Raw genomic sequence first — 19,678 nt, 5'->3', positions numbered from 1 at the left:
TAAATCTAGATCCTGGTAAAACATATTCCAACAACTGGCCTTAAAGCCATGGTAATGATTTACTTTCATGAAATATGAATTAAAATGATGATTTGCATTGATTTGGATGGTTTCATGTGGTTTATGTGCTTATTTGATGATAGTTTAGAAATCTCAATGTATGTTACTGAAATATTTTTTATTTCGATCTGGAATTATTTTTACTGAAAAGTAGACGAAAAATTAATAAATTTAGGCTTTTACAGAACCTAATATGGATTTTTTATGAATTAGATATGATTTTTTGAAATTGAATGAAAATATCAGGATTTGAAACACTCACGCTCGCGCATAGGGTCTGGGACGCTCAGACAGTGCCCATTCAGACAAGGCGCTGACCGAGGTTTCTCGAACACAGTCCCTGTCTGAAGGGAAGCTCACGCCCGTGTCCCTCGGTCAAATGAGGCTGCTTGCAGCCTCTGTTCTCGGCCGTTTCCCAGCTTTCGGGCGCGCAGGGGTATGCATTGCATACCCCTGTGCCTCAAATTCGTTTTCGTCATAACGTTTGATTCAAAAATCATTTTTCATTGAAACAAAAGCCAATTTTTGGTAGAATTTTGTGTAATCTGAATTTTCAATTAAAAATCTAATTGCCAAAATAAAACTAATTTTTATTATTTTTTTAATTAATTAAAATTAGTTTTAGATATTAGTAGGCTTTGAATCTTGAAAATTTGATTTCTCACAAAAATAGCCATATGGTTAATTTTGAAATTTTAGATTATTTTATTTATTTTAATTATAAGATCAGATATTATTTTGATTAATTTTAAATGATCTTACTTTGATATTAAAATATTATCTTTTAAAATAATCTTGTACTAATTTCAAAATTTGCCAACCATATCATTTTTTTTTTTCAAATTTGTTATTTTCAAAATATATTTTATTAATTAAAATTATAAGATTAGGAATATGTTAGGTTTAACATTTTATCTTATTAGATATTTTTTATTAAAATTATATTTTGGCAAAAATAACATGAAATTTGAAAAATTGGTTAGTTTAGGTATGAATAGAAATTTTAGGGTTTAAAAACCATAAATTTTCAAACTAGTTTTATTTTATTATTTTTAATAAAATATTCTAACCATATAAAAATATCGTAATTTTTCAATTAGTTTATTTATGTAATATTTAAATTTATTAAATTATAAGACTTAGAATATAATTTTGAAATATCTAAATTTAAAATTCAGATATTTATTATATCATCTTATTAGAAATTTTAAATAAATTTAAATTTTAAATAAACTTGATATTTGAAAAATAGGTTAGATATTTTTGTTTTTTTGTTAGAATTTAGGAAATTTAGGAGTTTATTGAATTTTGACTTTTTTCAAATATTCTCTAACAACCTAAATTTGAATTCTAGTTCAGATATGTATTTTAAATTTATTTTTTAATTTTTAAAATTGAGATATTTTAGCTTACTTTCCAGATATTCCAGATCAGTTACTTGTTTTTGTTTGTATTGTTTGATTATTATATTGTATATATTCAAAAAAAATTACAAACCTATTATTTATCTGATCTAAATTGCTATGATTAACTTGTTGACGGATCCAATGATCCGATTTTAATCATAGTCCAATTGTCAATAGATCTTATAAATAATTTGTAACAGGTAAATTTTGCAATTTCTTTCATCTGTGTAAACCTAGTAACATGATAGGGCCCATCCAAATCATTTGACCTGTGTGAGCCTATGTGTTAGCTTATTGGGCTTAGATGCATATAGGAAGCCCATTTAAGTTTTTACTAAGTAAATGGACTAGGTTGCTAAATAAAATTTCACTTAGGAAATTTTATTTAGGCCCAATTAGAATTGGGTTTATTCAATTAATAACAATTGTTTATTTAAAGGTTAAATTCCTCTCTTTCGGGCCTTGTGTGAGAGTTAGGGGGCCAATAGTAGTGGGTACGACATACTGGACTCAGCCCTCACTCACATGAACTACCCCAATTGTGAAGGCACATTTTCCTTATTTAAATAATTGTATTAGGTTAATATATTAGTATAACCTAATTAAAATTGAATTAGCAACATAATTAAATTTTAAAATGTATGAAAAAAAGTTTTATTTTAATATTTTAAAGTTAATTTTAGAAAAACACTTACTTAATTGAAATATATTCTAGATAGTTATTTCTAGTACTAGTTATTTTTCTAATATTAAATAGAAAAATATTTTAGATTGAAAATTAATTATTTATTTTAATTAATTTTGGATCAATTTAAATTTCATCTATACTTTATTATTTATTTCTTGAATTTAATACATTTAATTAAATTGAAAATTAAATATCTAAGTTGATTTTCATCATGATACTTAAATATTATTATTTTCATGATATTTAATTAAATAGAAAATTATTTTAAGTTGGAAATTTTTTAAATTTCATAACAACTTAAGTTTGAATAAATTTATAAATATATATTTTATTTTATTTTATTAATCATTATTTTAGAAATTGCGTTTATTATGCAAGATATTTTAAATTTTTTTTGAAAAATAGATTGAAGTTGAAAATTAATTATTTATTTTAATTAATTTCGGACCAACTTAAATCAATGATTTTTCCATTTAATGATTAATTAAAAATAAATGAACTAAAATTTATTATAATTAGAAAATAAATTAATTAGTCAATGAAAGTCTAGATACATATTATCTATTTTTGCTTGAAGTATTTTTCTAGTAGTGTTTAATTACATAGAAAATTAATATTTAAGTTGATTTTATCATGATACTTAAATATTTGAAATTTTCTTTATATTTAATTAAATAGGAAAATTATATTTTAGTTGAAAATTAATTTTTTATTAAATTAATTTTGGACCAACATAAAATTAGAATAATTTTTCCAGAATTTTTTTTATTTTATTTTAAGAGCAATTCGAAAATTGTATTATTATATATACTTTAATTTTTCGAAATGCAATATATATTTATAGAAAATTAAATGTGAGTTGCAAATTAATTTAAATTAATACAACTTAAATTGAATAATTTTCTTAATATTTATTGAAAAATTATTACTAAGATGGAAATAATTCATTTTATTTTCATATCCATCTAAGTATAATTTTATAAATATTAAATTAAAACTTTATTTAGAATTTTATTCTAAATTGGAAATTTTAATTAAATAAAGATATATTTAAAATAAATAGATTAAAATAAATATTAGAAGAAAATACATTTTAAATAATGAGCTTTATTATTATTATTAGGATATTTGATCTCCATTATTGGTTTTACATAGTTATTGTTTTAGTGAGTAATCCTCCCTAATGGATGAACGTTCATTAGCAATTTAACGCTGTAGAATCTCGAAAGATAAGTATTTTTTGTAAGTGTTTATTTTAGTATGGATCACCCTAATGGTGGCGACTTTAATAAGGCTTACAAAAGTATGAAACAATGGTGGAAGCTCATAAGATAGAATAGCCTTGACTCTTGCCTAAACGGGACAACGCTGAATTCTTATCTTGATCGTTAGATGAGCTGACAACTCTATTCAATGGATGGTAGCTTTGACTCTCGCCTAAATGGGACACTGATATCAGCTTGTTGAAAACCTTAGAAATTATTTACGATTGTATGTTTTAGTATTTTCGCTTGTCATTCCTACTTGCTATGTGCTAATAATTTCTGAATGAGATTTTGTATTAAACCTTACTTGATTTCTATTTATTGTTGTTTGTAGTATCTAATATGACAATGACCAATCCCATGTTGTCACTGTTGACTGATAATAAGCTGAGTGGATCTAACTTCCCTAAATGGAGAGAGAACATTAACATTGCTCTCATTGGTGAAAATGCCCTGTTTATTCTTAGACAAAAATAACGGTACCTTGTCGTAGTGGGAGGGTTTCAAGGAACTCACCCTGTTACGACTTGGAAGACACTTGTGATGAAAATCCATTGTTAATTTAAACTAGTAATGGATTGTCAGAATAAGAAACTAGGAAGAACAACCAAGAGAACTGTGGTTAAAACCATTCATATGGAACAACCAAAAGTTTTCTATTACAAGGACAAGAAAGGAAATTTTGAAAATAAGTCTATTCAATGGACTTAACAAAACTTCATGTTCCTAGTATTATAGGTTTGAGATTATCCAAACCTATTGCTTGTGGTATGCCTAGTATTTACTTACTCTAATGCAAGCAACTTACTTTAGTAAGATGCTTAAGCATTTCTTTTCTAATAGCAATCTATAGAAGCTTCTCGACTTCTAGACATAGATTTTATTTATCTAAGGAAAAGTTTCAACTATTCCAGAAAAGATAAAGCCAATGAAATAATTCCTTAGGATCATCAGTAAGAGGTCTCAGATATGCTTTTGTATGCCTTAGACCAGACACCTGTTGTTGAGTGTAAGTAATGAGTAGGTCCAACTGCTTGAACTCGGATGTTATCTTAGCGAGTTGAATCAGATGGTTAGACAGAAGGGTGGAGATAGTCCAAGATGCAGATGAAGCTCGGAATTTTTTTATTATTTTTGAATTAATTGTTTTAGTTTCAAAACAATTTGGATTTCAATTATTAGTTTGGGATTTTATTCCCTATTTAACATATTGTTGCAGACAATTCCTTTAATTTTGGAGAATTTTATTAATAAAGTTTTCTATTTTGGAAATTGCATTTATGAATTGAGCTTCATTTACTTTATCTTGTGCATGCCAGTACCAATTATATTTATATGTTTTAATGATTGTATGTGTATGTGTTTTTATTATTGACACAAATTCTATAGTATCTTCAACTCTTCAAAGAGTTAATACTACATAAACACTTAGAATTTCATTTCTAAGTTTATGAATACTTGTTAATTCTAATACAATTATTAAGAATTTGTTTAATAGAAAGATCTTTTGATCTGATAGGGGTGAAAAAAGTTTAGAATAATATGCAGTTCATCGATCTTTTATATCTATTGAACTCTGGATTATATTCATAACTCCACATGATCTCTATAACACTTAGAAAATCGTGATCTCTATATCCCTTAGGGGTGGATCATAATCTCTATATACTTAGGGGTGGACTATACTATTGAAATATCTAGTTCATTTTAAACTCTAGACTATATTCAATATACCACAGTACTCTTTGTCACCCATATTTTTAAACATGGATGTAATATAATGAATTAGCAATTATCATAATAAATTCTTGATCTTGATTTATGTTCCAGTTTATATACTGTTGTAATAGAAATTGATACCAATAAAGTTCTTTGACAATGTATCACACTATCTTAATTGAGTGGGAGAATTTTAAAATTCTTTATCCATCTTTATTTGGTTGACACTTGTGATAGGAACTTAAGAACACTACTGAGAAAGTAAATCTAACCATTCATATAGATAGAAATAACTTATCAGAATTATGAGAATAAGATAGTAGAATTCTTGCATAGTCTATTCAAATGACTCGGGCAAAAATTCCTAATCCTCATAAAATTTTATGGTATCTCAATTTGATTACTTAATCTCTAGCAAGTATTTTACACTTCATTTAATATACTAGATTGTTATGTTGATGACTTAGTTTTAAAGGAACTTACAGTTTCAGACTAAGATAATATGTCACAACTAGATATCCCTCAAAACAATAGTAAGAGGTTAAATGTACTTTTATGTATAATTTAACCAGACACCTACTGTTGAGTGGGAGATATCTGAGATGTAATCAAACAAGGAACATTAAGGGACAGTCAAGAAAGATTTATGAAAGTGACCTATGTGTTAGATAATGAGGATGCATGCATTAGTAATCCTTATGTCTACACCAACTCATAAAGAATTCAAGATGGTGGTTACTCTGGGGTGGAGGAGTTATTCTAGAATAGTGTAAAAACCCATCTATAATAATTCAAGCTCCATCAGTGAAGATATATAACTTTGTAAATTCAGAATTACCAGAAAGTTATTCAACTGAAGAAAATTCTACACTATATTATCTCTATTTCATTCTTTAAAGGAATGAGAGATATGTCTTCTGTTTATTCAGATGTACTTAATAAGTAGTAAGGATTTCAGTAACCCTTGATGAGTAATGCATATAGTAAAGGATGTTGCATAATGTTTTATGAACATGGTTCCAGAGATTTGGGTTGAGTCAAAAATACTACACTTGATCTGAAGATCAAGACAATAGATTGATTGAAATGCACAACTTGTTTTCTGTTAGTGCAAGTGGGAGTTTGTTGGGATTTTATGCCCTACATAAAACCCATTACAATCTAATCTGATTTGTTATCAATAAAAGGTTAGAAGTCATTTATGTTTACATGTTGTTTTCATATTTATGGTTTAATATATATATATATATACAAAATCTGTTAAGTCCAGAACATATAGTCATTCACAATTACAGTGATGTCAACACAGTGCAATGTGATTGTGATTATATGATTCGAAAGATAAAGTCCCTGTTTCATCAGTGCTTTGGATTTACACTGATGTGATAATCAGCGATGAAGTGTACTTACACTCTGCATAAGTGTTATGTTCTTTCTAGAACATTGGTAAAGTATACTAGCTTCGAATGTATGGAGTATACATTGGACTGGACCGATATTAAACTTGGTTAAGATATTATAATACTTACCGTTGTATCTTTCAAAGTCAATATCACTAGTTGATCTTAGATCAAAAGATCTTAATCCTAATATGCTTAGGCTCAATCTCAGGAGTGTTATTCATGTTCATTGATTTGTTAGTTAAGCCTACTTTTGGGTCAGGGTGATACGTACATTTTGGGAACATGATAGTATGATTGAGTGGGAGCGCTAAACATAAATATGGAATCTATAGCTTCTATAGGTATTTAAAAGTTAAATGATGATTTCCTTTGAGCTTAGCTAAATAGATGTAAATGGAAGAGCTCTTGTTTCAGTGATTATATTTTAGTTCACTAAAACATCATTTACAGGTAGCTAAGTGTTTTAAGGATCAAAATACATTGACGGGTGAAACGGTAAATTTATCCCTACTCGGTGTAAATCATCTATATAGAGGATCTTTGATTATTGAGATTATAACGATGGTTAAATGTGATAGCGTATCTATATGGTGGAACTTATAGAGCGTTCTATATGACTGAGAGTGCAATTCTAAGTTATAAGAGTGGATGCAACAAGGAATTAATAAGTTAGGGAATTTACTTGGTAAATTCTAGTTCGGCTTATTGGAAGCTCAGTAATATAGGTCCATGGTCCCCATTCTAGTTGAGACCATACTGCTTGTAAAACTCAGATAATTGATTTTAATTAATCAATTATAATTCTAAAATTAGACTACGTCTAGTTTATAAATTTTCACTAAGCAATGGCTAAATTGTGAAGAAAAGAGATTCTACGTTTTATTTATTAATTGGAAGACTTTATTATGTCTAATTAATAATTATATTAAATGACAATATTATTTACTTATTTATTTTAGTTATTAAATAACTAGTTTTGGCGTTTAAATGGTTAGAATTAGAAAATTGGCGTTTTTGAGAAAATAGAAATGAAAATTGTCAAAATTACAAAATACCAAGTGGGGCCCATTAACACTATGGCCGGCCACTTGTGAGGCTTTTTCCAACTATTATTTTTCATTATTTTAATGCCAAGTAATTGCTAACCTAAACCTAGTGGTTACCTATAAATAGATAGTGATGGCTCACACTTAACAAGAGATTGAAAATCAGAAATTTTGCCTTCAGAAAAATTGAGCCTCCTATGCTATTGTCTATAGCCGAACCTCTCTCTCCCTCTTTTCTTCTTTAATTTTTCGAAACCTTGAGTGATAGAGTGAGTGCCCACACACATCAAGTGGTATCTCAATCATAGTCTGGAAGATTGTGAAGAATCCAAACTGAAGAGAAGGACATTCGAACTCAGATCTTGGTGATACTTTGCGACAAAAAGGATACAAGGGTTAAAGATCTGAGTGGAAGGAGACATATTATTCCGCTGCACCCAATGTAAGGTTTCCTAAACTTTATATGTGTTTCATTGTTTTAGAAATTCATGTTAGGATGTCAATGAAACATACTTGTTAGTAAATCTAGATCCTGATAAAACATATTCCAACAATAATCTACAATGTAGTTTACTTGTACCTTAGATAAGTGATATGTCTTTTCTAGGGAATTGGTAAAAGTAAGCTTGGATTGGATGTATGGAGTATGAATTGGAAGGGACCGATATTGAACTTGGATAAGATATAATAAACTTAGCGTAATATCTATCAAATTCAATATCACCAAGTTGATCTTAGATCAAATGATCTCAATCCTAAGATGGTTAGGTTCTAGTTCAGTTGTATTATTTATGTTCTTCAATTTGTTCGTTAAATTAGACTAATAGATTTTCTCGTGACATACTGATTAAAGACATAGCAGTTTAATTGAGTGTGAGCGCTAATTATATATACGGAATCTATAGCTTCTATCTGGACATAGAAGTGAAATGATAATTTTCTTCGAGCTTGGCTTAATAGAAATAAATGGTCGAGTACTCATTTCGGTAATTATTTTAGTTTACTAAAATATCAATTATAGGTAACTAAGTGTTTTAAAATTAAAATACATTGAAAGGTGTAACGGTAAATTTTTCCCTACTCGATGTAGATCATCTATAGAGGATCACTGATTATTAGGATTATAATAATGGATAATTTATAGCGTATCTATATCGTGGAACATATAGAGCATCTTATATTATTAAGAGTGTAATTCCGAATCTATGGTAGCACAAGGAGGAACTAATAAGTTAGAAAATTTAGTTGGTAAATTCTAGAGCTACTTATTGGAAGTTTGATTATATAGGCCCATGGTCCCCACACTAGTTGCGACAATACTGCTTGTAAGACTCAGTTAATTGGTTTTAATTAATCAATTATAAGTCTAAAATTAGACTATGTCTGGTTTATGAATTTTCACTAAGCAATAGCTTAATTGTGAAGAAAAGAGATTTTAGGGTTTATTTGTTAATTAAGAAACTTTGTAAAGTCTAATAAATAAATAAGATAAATGATAATTTTATTTGATAATTAATTATAATTATTAAATAAATAGTTTTGGTATTTATATGATTAAAATTAAAAAAAATATGGCATTAGTGAAATAAAAGATAAATAGTTGAAAAAATTACAAAATTATAACTAGTGGGGCCCATCTATATGGCTAGCCACTTAGTTTTTAATTTGCTATTATTTTATTATTTTTTATTCCATATAAATTAAATCTCAACCCTAGGTGAAATAGTATAAAAGAAATAGGATGGTCTCATTCTCATCCAACTCTTATAGCCTAGTTTACATTCTGTCAGATAACTAGAGTTTTTGAGCCTCCATTCCTTCTCCTATTCAAAATCCTCTCTCTCCCTCTTCATAATTCGAACCTATAGTGAAAGAGTGCATGTCCACCCATAGCAAGTCAACTACTCAATCATAGTGTGTAAGACTGTGAAGAATCCAACACTTGAAAAAAAAAATTGGGCTCAGATCTTGATAATACTCTGCGATAAAAATGACAAGGATTAGAGATCTGAGTCAATGTAAGGTTTCTTAATTTTATATGTGTTTAAATTCTATTATTTTAGAGAATTCATATTTAGGATATTAATAAACATACTTGTTACTAAATCTAGATCCTGGTAAAATATATTTCAACAATAAGTAGACCACGTACATATTACTGATTATCACGTCAGTATAAATCTAGTGCACTAATAAATCTCAAGTTTAAATAAGTTTGAAGCGTATAATCACAATTATTTTCCACTATAATGATGTCACTATATGTTCAAGATTTAATAGAATCTATATGTTGAATATATAACCATGTAATAAACATGTGAACTATGTGATTATGAATTTTATTGATTTAAATAATATTAAATTGTATTTAGGGCATAAAATCCAACAAAAGATGCACTGGTGTACTTGGGGAATATTTTGTTGGCGCAATCTGATGGTAGTATGGGTTTTCCTGATCTTTTTGTATATAATAAAGCTCTTTTTGCAAAACAAGCTTGGAGATTATACAACTTTCCCAATTCTTTAGCTGTCAAAGTTATGAAAAGTGTGTGGTTTTCTAATTGAGACTTTCTTAATGTTGTTAAAACATATAAAGGATCCTACATTTGGAAAATATTTTGTGAGGGCACGAGTTGTTTTTGGATGGGGTGTGCTGGCTTATTAGGAGTGGGCGAACTGTCAATATTAGATCTCATATGTGGATTCCAAAAAAGTCAACTTTGCTTGCCTATTCTTTCCATGGTCCTCCTTCTGTTACAATGGTTCGAGATTTAAAATTGGAAAATGGTGACTGAAATTGCCCTTGGTTGATGCTTTATTTTATTTTGATGAAGCTCTTCAAGTTCTTGCTATTCTTGGGTTTTTGCAGTAAATTGACCCACTCATTTTGCATTATAATGCTTCAGGTGAGTTTTTCGTTAAGAGTGGGTACCGGAATGCTATTCACTTATTGGGAAAGAGTCAATTTGTTTCTTCTTAAGATTTTTCTTCTTGGTAGAACTATCTTTGGAGCCTTAACGCTCCTCTATTCAGCCAAGCTCGAAAGAAATCATCGTTTCACTTCTATGTCCAAATAGAAGTTATAGATTCCATATCTATGATTAGCGCTCCCACTCAATTGTACTATCATGTTCCCAAAATGTACGTATCACCCAGACCAAAAAGGTAGGCTTAACTAACAAATCAAAGAACACAAATAACACTCTTGAGATCGAACCTAACCATGTCAGGATTAAGATCCATAGACCTAAGATCAACCATTGATATTGACTTAGAAAGATATAACGGTAAGTTTAGGATATCTTATCTAAGATCAATATCGCTCCCTTCCAATGTATACTCCATACATCCGATACTGGTAAACTTTGCCAATGCCCTGGAAAGGACATAACACTTATCCAAGGTGTAAGTATACCTATCGCTCATTATCATGCCAGTCTAAATCTAGTGAACTGACAAATTAGGGAATTAAACTTTTGAACATATAATCTTGATTATATTCCACTGTGCTGACGACACTATAATCATGAACAAATACATATATTCTGGACTTAATAGAATTTATACATTAAATATAATCATGAAATAAATCATGTGAAACATGCAACATAAAATGTAGTTTTTGATATTTATTAATAAGTAAATCTGATTGTTTTGAAATGAGTTTTATTTAGGGCACAAAACTCAACAGCCATGACGGTCCTTTATGGACTTTCGCTCTTTTATTGGCTGGGCTTTATGGAGGTGGAGGTAGAATAAGAATGTCAACGACTTTGCATAGCGCTCTCGAAGGAGGAATCACTTCTTGTTGAATTTGATATTTTGTTAAATGACATTCGATCACTTTGTAATAATGTTTGTGTCATTAAGTTTAGTCATTGTAAACGAACTAATAATTTTGTAGCCCATAGTCTTGCAAATTAGTTCTATATTTAAACTATGTTATGGTTTGGTGGATAGATTTATGAGATTGTATTTGAGTTGTTTGTGACTCGTTTTTTTTGATCGTTGCGATTTAATGAAGAATTCATTTTATTCAAAATAAAATTATAACTATTCAAATATAAAAAACACGAAGATATGTATTCGTAAATCTATTTTATTGACTGCAGAAGCACTCAATGTTATTGGATACTTCTAATGCACTTCTTAAAATAGATCTACTGATGCGCTCTTATCTATTTTGGCATTTGAGAGAATTTTTTAGTCTAATTTTTTGCATGGTCGTCTACGTTGTAGTTATTTAAGGCATCCTAGAAGATTTTGAGAGATTCAAAAATATTTAACACGCCAAAAATATTCAAACAGTTTGTTGCACGTGAAACTTTTATTTTATAGGTGTGTAAAATAGACTATGTGAATCTTATTTTCAGTGTGTTAATTTTTTTAAAATTTTTTAAAATTTTATAAAATATCTAAAATAACTAGTCGATTATAAAAAAAAATTAAACTAACTCTTTTTTGTTTCTACCCAACAACTTTTAAGTTGTGATTATAGAATTTTTCAATGTTATTTATTTATTTTATATTTTTAAAAGGTATGATTGTAAGTTCTGTTTCACTCCAAATTACGTGTTGGCCCACGTGGAGAAATCCCATTCACATAGACGAGCTGTGGCTCGCCCTTTTGCTCCTGGTTCGAACCAAAAGTTCGAAACCACGATTAATACAGAACAGAGCTTAGCTTAGCTTCAAATTGTCCTTGAAAGCTCTCTATAGAAAGCTTATTTAAATCTTACTCTCTTTCTCTCCACAAAGCCATGGCAAGCACAAGTACACTAATGCCATTTACAAAGCTGAATAATAGGTATCTTTTTCAAAGTGCCACACAGAAGAATAACATTTGTACTCCACCTTCACTGAATATACTTTTTCGTAGACCAAACAAATTTTATGGGATAAACTCAGATAGGTTTGTTGTATTTTCTCGTTTCAATGGCCCAATTGACGATAAAAGCCCCTTGCTCAACGATGATGTCTTTATTTCTTCCAGCAATGGTAGTTCCCAGCTCAAAGTTCATTCAAGGTAATTTAGTACTATGGTTTTGTATTTGGTCTAAATTACATTTTGGGAGAGAGAAAACTAGAATGACTACATACTTATTTTTTATTTTTACTATTATATGTACTCTGATTTCATATGTGGAAAGAGTATGATGGGTTTAGATTGGATTGTACTTTTTTATGTTTTTTGTGTTGACAACATGTTGGAAAATTGGAAAAATGAATCAACATATTATAATAATTCCAGCCAATCTAACTGGAATAGTATAATTTAATATTTAAATTTGATTTATAATTAATCCAACTAACTAAATAAGATGAATGAATATATGTTACGCTCATTAAGATGTCTGAGGCTGTAGAATTTTGTTAAGTTCTCAAAATTTGATGTTATTGAATAAATGTCACATTATCTTGAATTTGTTAATGTTGTTTAAAATGTTCAGCAATGATATCTAGACTTTGTTTGCTTTTCATGATTTGTAACCTCATTTATGTATGTTTCAATTATTTTTGCAGTATGTGGAAGTGGAGGGGTTATTCAATCCGATATCAGTATTCAGGAACCAGTGGCCCTGCATTAGTATTGATCCATGGTTTTGGAGCTAACAGGTCCACATTTTGTTTCACTTAGCAGACAAATAAATTTCTCTTTAGGTATTTTGTGAATTAAATTGCTCATCCTATACATCTATACTATATCTATACATATAACATACACAATGAACCAAAATATATTAAGTTTTCTCTCTACTATAACTGTTTTGAAAAATACAATCATTCAACTAATCTACATGTAATTCTGGAAAGTAAGTTTACTTACATGTACGTACAATATTCTTAACATAATTTTTCTTTGAGAAGTGAATTCATGTAAAATGAATGACTGAAAATAATCACATTACATATCATTTTTGGATAAAGTTTTTGCATTACATATACAAAACTGTTATGTGACAAGCTTTACTTAGTTATAATCTTTCCTTATCTTAGAACACAAACAATGACTGAAATTCCCTTGACTTCTTATTGATAAAAACCAAAGAAATCACATTAGAAGCTTTCGAGAGGCTTGCTCTCTCCTATTTCCAATAGTCCGAGAGATTAGGATTCTTTACGATGAGATTAATCTCTAATCATTCCATACCCCACATGAAAACTATTGACATCTATAATAGTCTTTGGTACATGTCATCTCAGCCTAATATCCTAGAATTGCAATAGTACCATTCATTGAAAGACTCCCTAAAATAAATTCTATATATAAGTGGGGGTTTATCATTATGTGCATGTTCAATGTAAGAAGATACAAGTGTGGTCAGTCTCTCTATCTTCTATAAAGCTTTGTAAGTTATCTTTCATGATCTCTTATCTCTAAAGCATAGGTACTCATGATGCACACTTTGCTATTATTTATAGTGATCACTGGAGGAAAAACATTTCTGTTCTTGCGAAATCGCATAGGGTATACTCGATTGATCTAATCGGTTATGGATATTCAGAAAAGCCGAATCCTCGACAATTTGGGGACACTTCGTTCTACACGTTTGAGACTTGGGGAACCCAACTTAACGAGTTCTGTAAAGAAGTGGTTAAGAGTGAAGCATTTTTCATTTGCAACTCTATTGGAGGTGATTACCTGTCTATTAAATAATAAAGTGTTTTGAACAAAGAAAGTTGGAAAAAAGAAGTACAAATGTACTTAGTTACGTTTCTTTGTTTCTAATATCTTGTTGCAGCAGTACTCATAAGACTGAAACTTATGTTTTTTCTTTGCTTCATGTTATGCTTTCCTTATCTGAAATGTTTTGGAATTCTTATAGGAGTTGTTGGTCTTCAGGCTGCAATAATGGAACCGAGTATTTGTAAAGGAATCATGCTTCTAAATATATCTCTTAGGATGCTTCATATTAAAAAGCAGCCATGGTTTGCAAGACCATTCATAAGATCATTTCAGAATTTGTTGAGGTAGAAAAGGGGTTTGTAATTTTTTATTTCTTCCTCTATAAAATGTGTTAGATCATCACATATTAATCTTCGCAGTTGACACATGTTTATGCAGAAATACAGCCATTGGTCAGTATTTCTTTAAAACTGTTGCCACTCCAGAAGCAGTGAGGAATATCCTCAGCCAGGTGTGTTTGAAGCCTACATTTCATATGAACAAAACCATTGATTGAGCTTGGTCATGTTCTTGCACAAATCATCACAGATTCCTGTTCAGGATCTTTCATCCGTGTTTATTGTACAACATTGTCCGCATAAATTAAATGTAAAAATATTGAACCATATATAATAACATGGACTACTCCATGATTCTTGTCATTGTCATGGTATAAATATAAAAATATTGAGCTATATATAAGAACATAGACAATGAAATTAGTTGACCAAACTAAATGCCAATAGCATGTCATGTGCTAACTAGCATTGTAAGATAGGCTATTTATGTTTTATCTTTCTTGTGCATTGTTAATCTTTGCTTGCTCTGCTTCTAATCGACTGCATTTTCAGTGCTACCATGATACTTCCCAAGTGACAGATGAACTAGTTCAAAGCATCCTTCTCCCGGGACTCGAGCCTGGCGCTGCAGATGTGTTCCTTGAGTTTATTTGTTACTCGAGTGGCCCTCTACCGGAGGAATTATTGCCTCAAGTGAAGGTTAGCACTTAGTATCATGAACAAAATGTTGGATTCTTATTTGGCATCAACCCTCGTTATATTTAATTTTCATTCCTCTGTTTGCAGTGTCCTGTTTTAATAGGATGGGGTGATAAAGATCCTTGGGAACCTATTGAACTTGGAAGAGCCTATCAGAGCTTTGATTCTGTAGAAGACTTTGTTGTGCTTCCAAACGTCGGCCATTGCCCTCAGGTACTTCTCTCTGCTCATTTTTTGTTGGTATTCCATCAATATTCATGGAATTGGAATAAGTTTCAAAATGAAGTAAAAAGTTTAGAATTAGCATACATATTTTACAAACTCACTCTTCCCTTACTTGGGACACATCTTGTGTTGCTGGTGTGCATACAGGATGAAGCACCTAATCTTGTGAACCCTCTGGTGGAGTCATTTGTGGCACGCCATGCTACGTCTTCAACCGCAAATCTTGTGCCAAAAACAGCCTCATCATAGCCTGTTGCATCGTCAAAAACCATTTTGAGCACTGTTGTGTTAATCTGCACTTTAGACACCCTGGTTTAGTCTAGTGCACTCTAAACCTCTAGCCATAATATTCAATGCAGCACCCTGTAAACTTTATTGTACATTTTCTTTTGCTAGGAATTAAATTTTGCTCTGATATTGTATATAAATTGTACTAAAAAGAAGAAAAAAACACTGAACTATTACATAAGATCACATAATTTATTGGAAAGTTCCTTAGTGGGGGAGTGAAAAATCCCACCCGATATGGAGTGATTCGTTGTATTATTTTTTGCTTTGGTTCTATACAAAGCACGACTTCTTAAAACTTACAAAGAAGACTACAATCATTATCTTCGTATGACTCATATCAAAACTTAGTAGCTTATCTTCCCATCATCTCCACACAAACTACCCGAACACGATCGAGCAGAACAGTTGCTCTATTCGTTGGAAGCTTGAAAGAAAGTGAGTTACAATGTCACTGAATGCAGAACAGATTATCTAGAAGTAAATAGTAAGTTAGACTGTTAGAGGCTTAAGAGTTGAGAAAGGAAAGGTCAAAGGAGAGACTGGCTCAAAAGTAAAAGAACAGAAAACATACGATGCTGCATATCGAGTGACTGTCTCAGTGTCGCTCTCTCACCACTCTCGTCTGATAGTTTCTTATGCACAATCTTCACATTTTTTTTCCAGAGACACAAGAACAGTCAAAGAGCCATAGAATTGAAAGTTACTACACTCATTGCGAATCGGTTTTGAAATGACATCTCATACTTATTACCATTCACCTCACCATATGAGCTATGTTATGATTCGTGCTCGACTTCACACACCAGGATCTTTTCTAACAACCGAAACAATGAGCTCTCAACCTTTCTAACTTACGTATTCTACAAACACTAAGGATAGATAAACACTAGACCATGAAAAACAACTCTCTGTATTATTGCTATTTTAAGAAAGTACATTACAGGATTATTCTTAATCAATTGGATTAAGACTCTTTATATAGGCCTAAGCCACGCCACGCCACACCAGTAACCAACTAACCAACACAACAGGTTTCGAGGTTTTATATACTAGCCACCTGAGTATTGAGCAGGTATAATAGACATAGGCATTAATAGTTAATAGTCACAATACAACAAGCTAGCTCTTCCTACTTAAACTAATTATCCTGTTTCCTAAATTTATATAACATGCGAATTTCAAGCAAAAACAAATTGAAGGGAAGTTAGAGAGAAAGACTTCTCTTGTTTCATATCCTTTAAGACTCATTTCGGTTTGGTATCCTTTATCTATGAAACAAGGGTGTTAGCCACTTTATCATGCATGTATTTCACCTCACTATTTTCATTTCCTCTGCAATCTACAGATAAGTTGACAAGCATTTTGTTTGTAAAATTAAAGTAGACAAACCTCAGCTGTCTTGGCATTTTTTGTTTCTCTGCACAAGAAGAGTAGCTGCTGCACTGAAAACTGTTACAGCAATTTCCGCAGAATCGACTGTTCAATACCTTTTTTTTTTGTTCTTGTGATTGTGTATCAAATGTGGAACAAAATCATAATTCAGTGCTTTCAAGGTAGCAAAATCAGTAACCATATCGGCTAGCCTATATGAGCACTCACCAAACACATGAAGTAGCATTATAACTAGAAAATGATGTACATATACTAGCTCATCTACTAACACTATATATAAAGTTGCACTATGTTGGGGTATAGGCAAGATTTATTTATCTTAAATTTACTTGTTCTACCTACTTTGTATTAGGTCTTAAAATCATAAGGGCTTAAGCCCAAATCAAATAATATCATACTAATATAGGAGTTAAGGTAAGTTGGTGGCTCAATAAAGTGGAACAACAACACACCATCACTCAAAGAACACTCTCAATCTACAGAGTGAATGAGCTATACATATAAATGCATGGTGTGCTTGTACATTGTAAAGTCATTTATATTCCACCAAAAAATAAAAATGAAGAACAGTAATAATGAAACAATAACTGTAAATAAACACGGTTGGCATATAAATAATTGATTTTGATGGTGTAGTTATGATTTAACATTTCCTAAGGGATACTAGATAATGTGTTGTGAAATTCATCCTTGAAAATCTTATAATGTAATAATATCTTTGAACAATTTCGGAAGAACCCTTTCTCAGAAAATTATTAGAACACTTAGAAAGCCTTGGTTTCCAACGTTTGGTTTGCAATAAATAATAAGTTACAATCACATACTAATGGAAATAAGTTTCCAATTTTAAATCACTTGAATGCAATTTCTATTGTCGTGAATAGGGATGCACATTTTTCCCGCGGGGATGAGGCCTCGCGGGTACCCGCCCTTAATGGGGCGGGGATTCCCCATCTAAATGGGGAACAGGGAAGGGATTACTTTTTGTCCGCGGATATTAAAAGGGGCGGGGACGGGAATCACACTCCCCGCCCCAACGGGGATCCGTTTAGTATTTTATCTTATATTTTTAGTAATATTTTATAATTTATAATTTATGTTTGTATTTTTTTTTAGTATATTAGTATCTTTTTAATGAATTTTAAGTTGCGTTTTGGATAATAATTAGTTTATTGAATAATAATTAATGTGTAATATTTTAATTTTTATGTATTTTAATATTTTTGTATATTATAAATTTTATTTTTCTATAAGGGGATTCCCCGCCATGTCCCCGCCCCATTAGGGGATTCACCGCTCCATCCCTGATGGGAAATAAGCGGGGATGGGGATTAAAATCCTTAACGGGGATGGAAATGGGAGAGCACTCCCCGCCAATTCCCCGCCCTGTGTGCATCCCTAATCGTGAAGGACTTGCCTTCCTCTCTGTAATTGTTTGTTGTTGGATGAATTCCCCTTCAACAAAAAACAAGAATGCAATTCTATTTTGTTAGAGCAAATGCCTATATTTAATAAATATACATCAGAATATAATAATAATAATAATAATAATAATAATAATAATAATAATAAACAAGAAAATTTTTATGCTGTTTTAAAATTAATTCTTTATAATCCACAAGTTTTTATAATTCACAAGATTTTTTTAGTTTGTAGAGTATTACAATATACTTGTATCTTCTCTTAGAATTCTAAATTTAGTCATCCATAACTTTGGGACTTTTTCCCCTATTTATAAGTTTTTGAGGGTGATAGTTATTTCCTTTTTAATTTTATCTTCATAATCGTTTATTAAATATGGACAATTCTCACGTTTCATATTTACAACATCTGGAATAAATAAATAATTGCTTTCGTCTTTATCCAAAACGGTTATGCTGACTAAGTTTTTATGCCTTGCAACGTATACTGACAACCGCTTTTTGTGCTTATCTTGAAGGTAGTTTCTTTGTCGAAGTACTATATCCAAGATGGTCCTCACGTTCTTTCATAGTGTTAGGACTGACTGGTCGTGTTTTGCAAGATGCTATCCTCTCAAGTCGTTCATGAATATCTTGAGGTGAATTTTCTTTTACTCATATCCTTTAGTCTTTCAACATACTTACGAGTATGTGGTTCAATGAGTTGCAAGCTCTTAAAGAACTCATTATCTACCATTTCGAGCGACTTGTTCCTACATACTCTACTTGTTTTGTTTTTTTTTACTCTGTGTATTCCAATATGGACTTTTTTCTGTTGGTTGTTCATCTCGTTGGTCTTACCAAATGGTAGTTGTTATTCATGGCTCGTCCTTAATGGCTTAAGGAGAAACTTAGATACATATATCATTTGTATTCTCCGAGGCGAATTATTTAACATATTTATTTCTTCACTATTCGAGCTGGTTTGTTTTTCAGTCTTCTTACACGTGTCGCGACCATATTGATGCTCGAAATATGAGTATAACACATTCTTAAAGTGGTTTTTTTTTATCTAAAATTAAATTGCCAAAAAACTAAAATAATACTATAAGTGATCA

The 19,678-nt window shown here is 30.5% G+C and overlaps 1 protein-coding gene across 2 annotated transcripts; it reads left to right on the top strand.

The window, feature by feature from the left end:
• Positions 1–12,134: 12,134 nt before the first annotated feature.
• On the top strand, positions 12,135–16,001 carry LOC115721369 (pheophytinase, chloroplastic). Of its 2 annotated transcripts, XM_030650653.2 has the most exons (8): positions 12,135–12,613; positions 13,111–13,203; positions 14,011–14,222; positions 14,415–14,559; positions 14,654–14,726; positions 15,106–15,252; positions 15,340–15,465; positions 15,625–16,001. In XM_030650653.2, the coding sequence occupies exons 1-8, from the start codon at positions 12,348–12,350 to the stop codon at positions 15,724–15,726; spliced, it is 1,164 nt and encodes a 387-aa protein (XP_030506513.2). In that variant the 5' UTR covers positions 12,135–12,347; the 3' UTR covers positions 15,727–16,001. The 2 variants fall into 2 exon arrangements, with proteins under 2 accessions (XP_030506513.2, XP_060966195.1); XM_061110212.1 differs by having other exon boundaries at positions 12,149–12,613; positions 15,340–16,001.
• The last annotated feature ends 3,677 nt before the right edge of the window (positions 16,002–19,678 follow it).

The sequence above is a fragment of the Cannabis sativa genome, chromosome 2 (assembly GCF_029168945.1).
Source record: "Cannabis sativa cultivar Pink pepper isolate KNU-18-1 chromosome 2, ASM2916894v1, whole genome shotgun sequence".
Taxonomy (NCBI): Eukaryota; Viridiplantae; Streptophyta; class Magnoliopsida; order Rosales; family Cannabaceae; genus Cannabis; species Cannabis sativa.
This window is presented reverse-complemented; position numbering and strand designations above follow the sequence as displayed.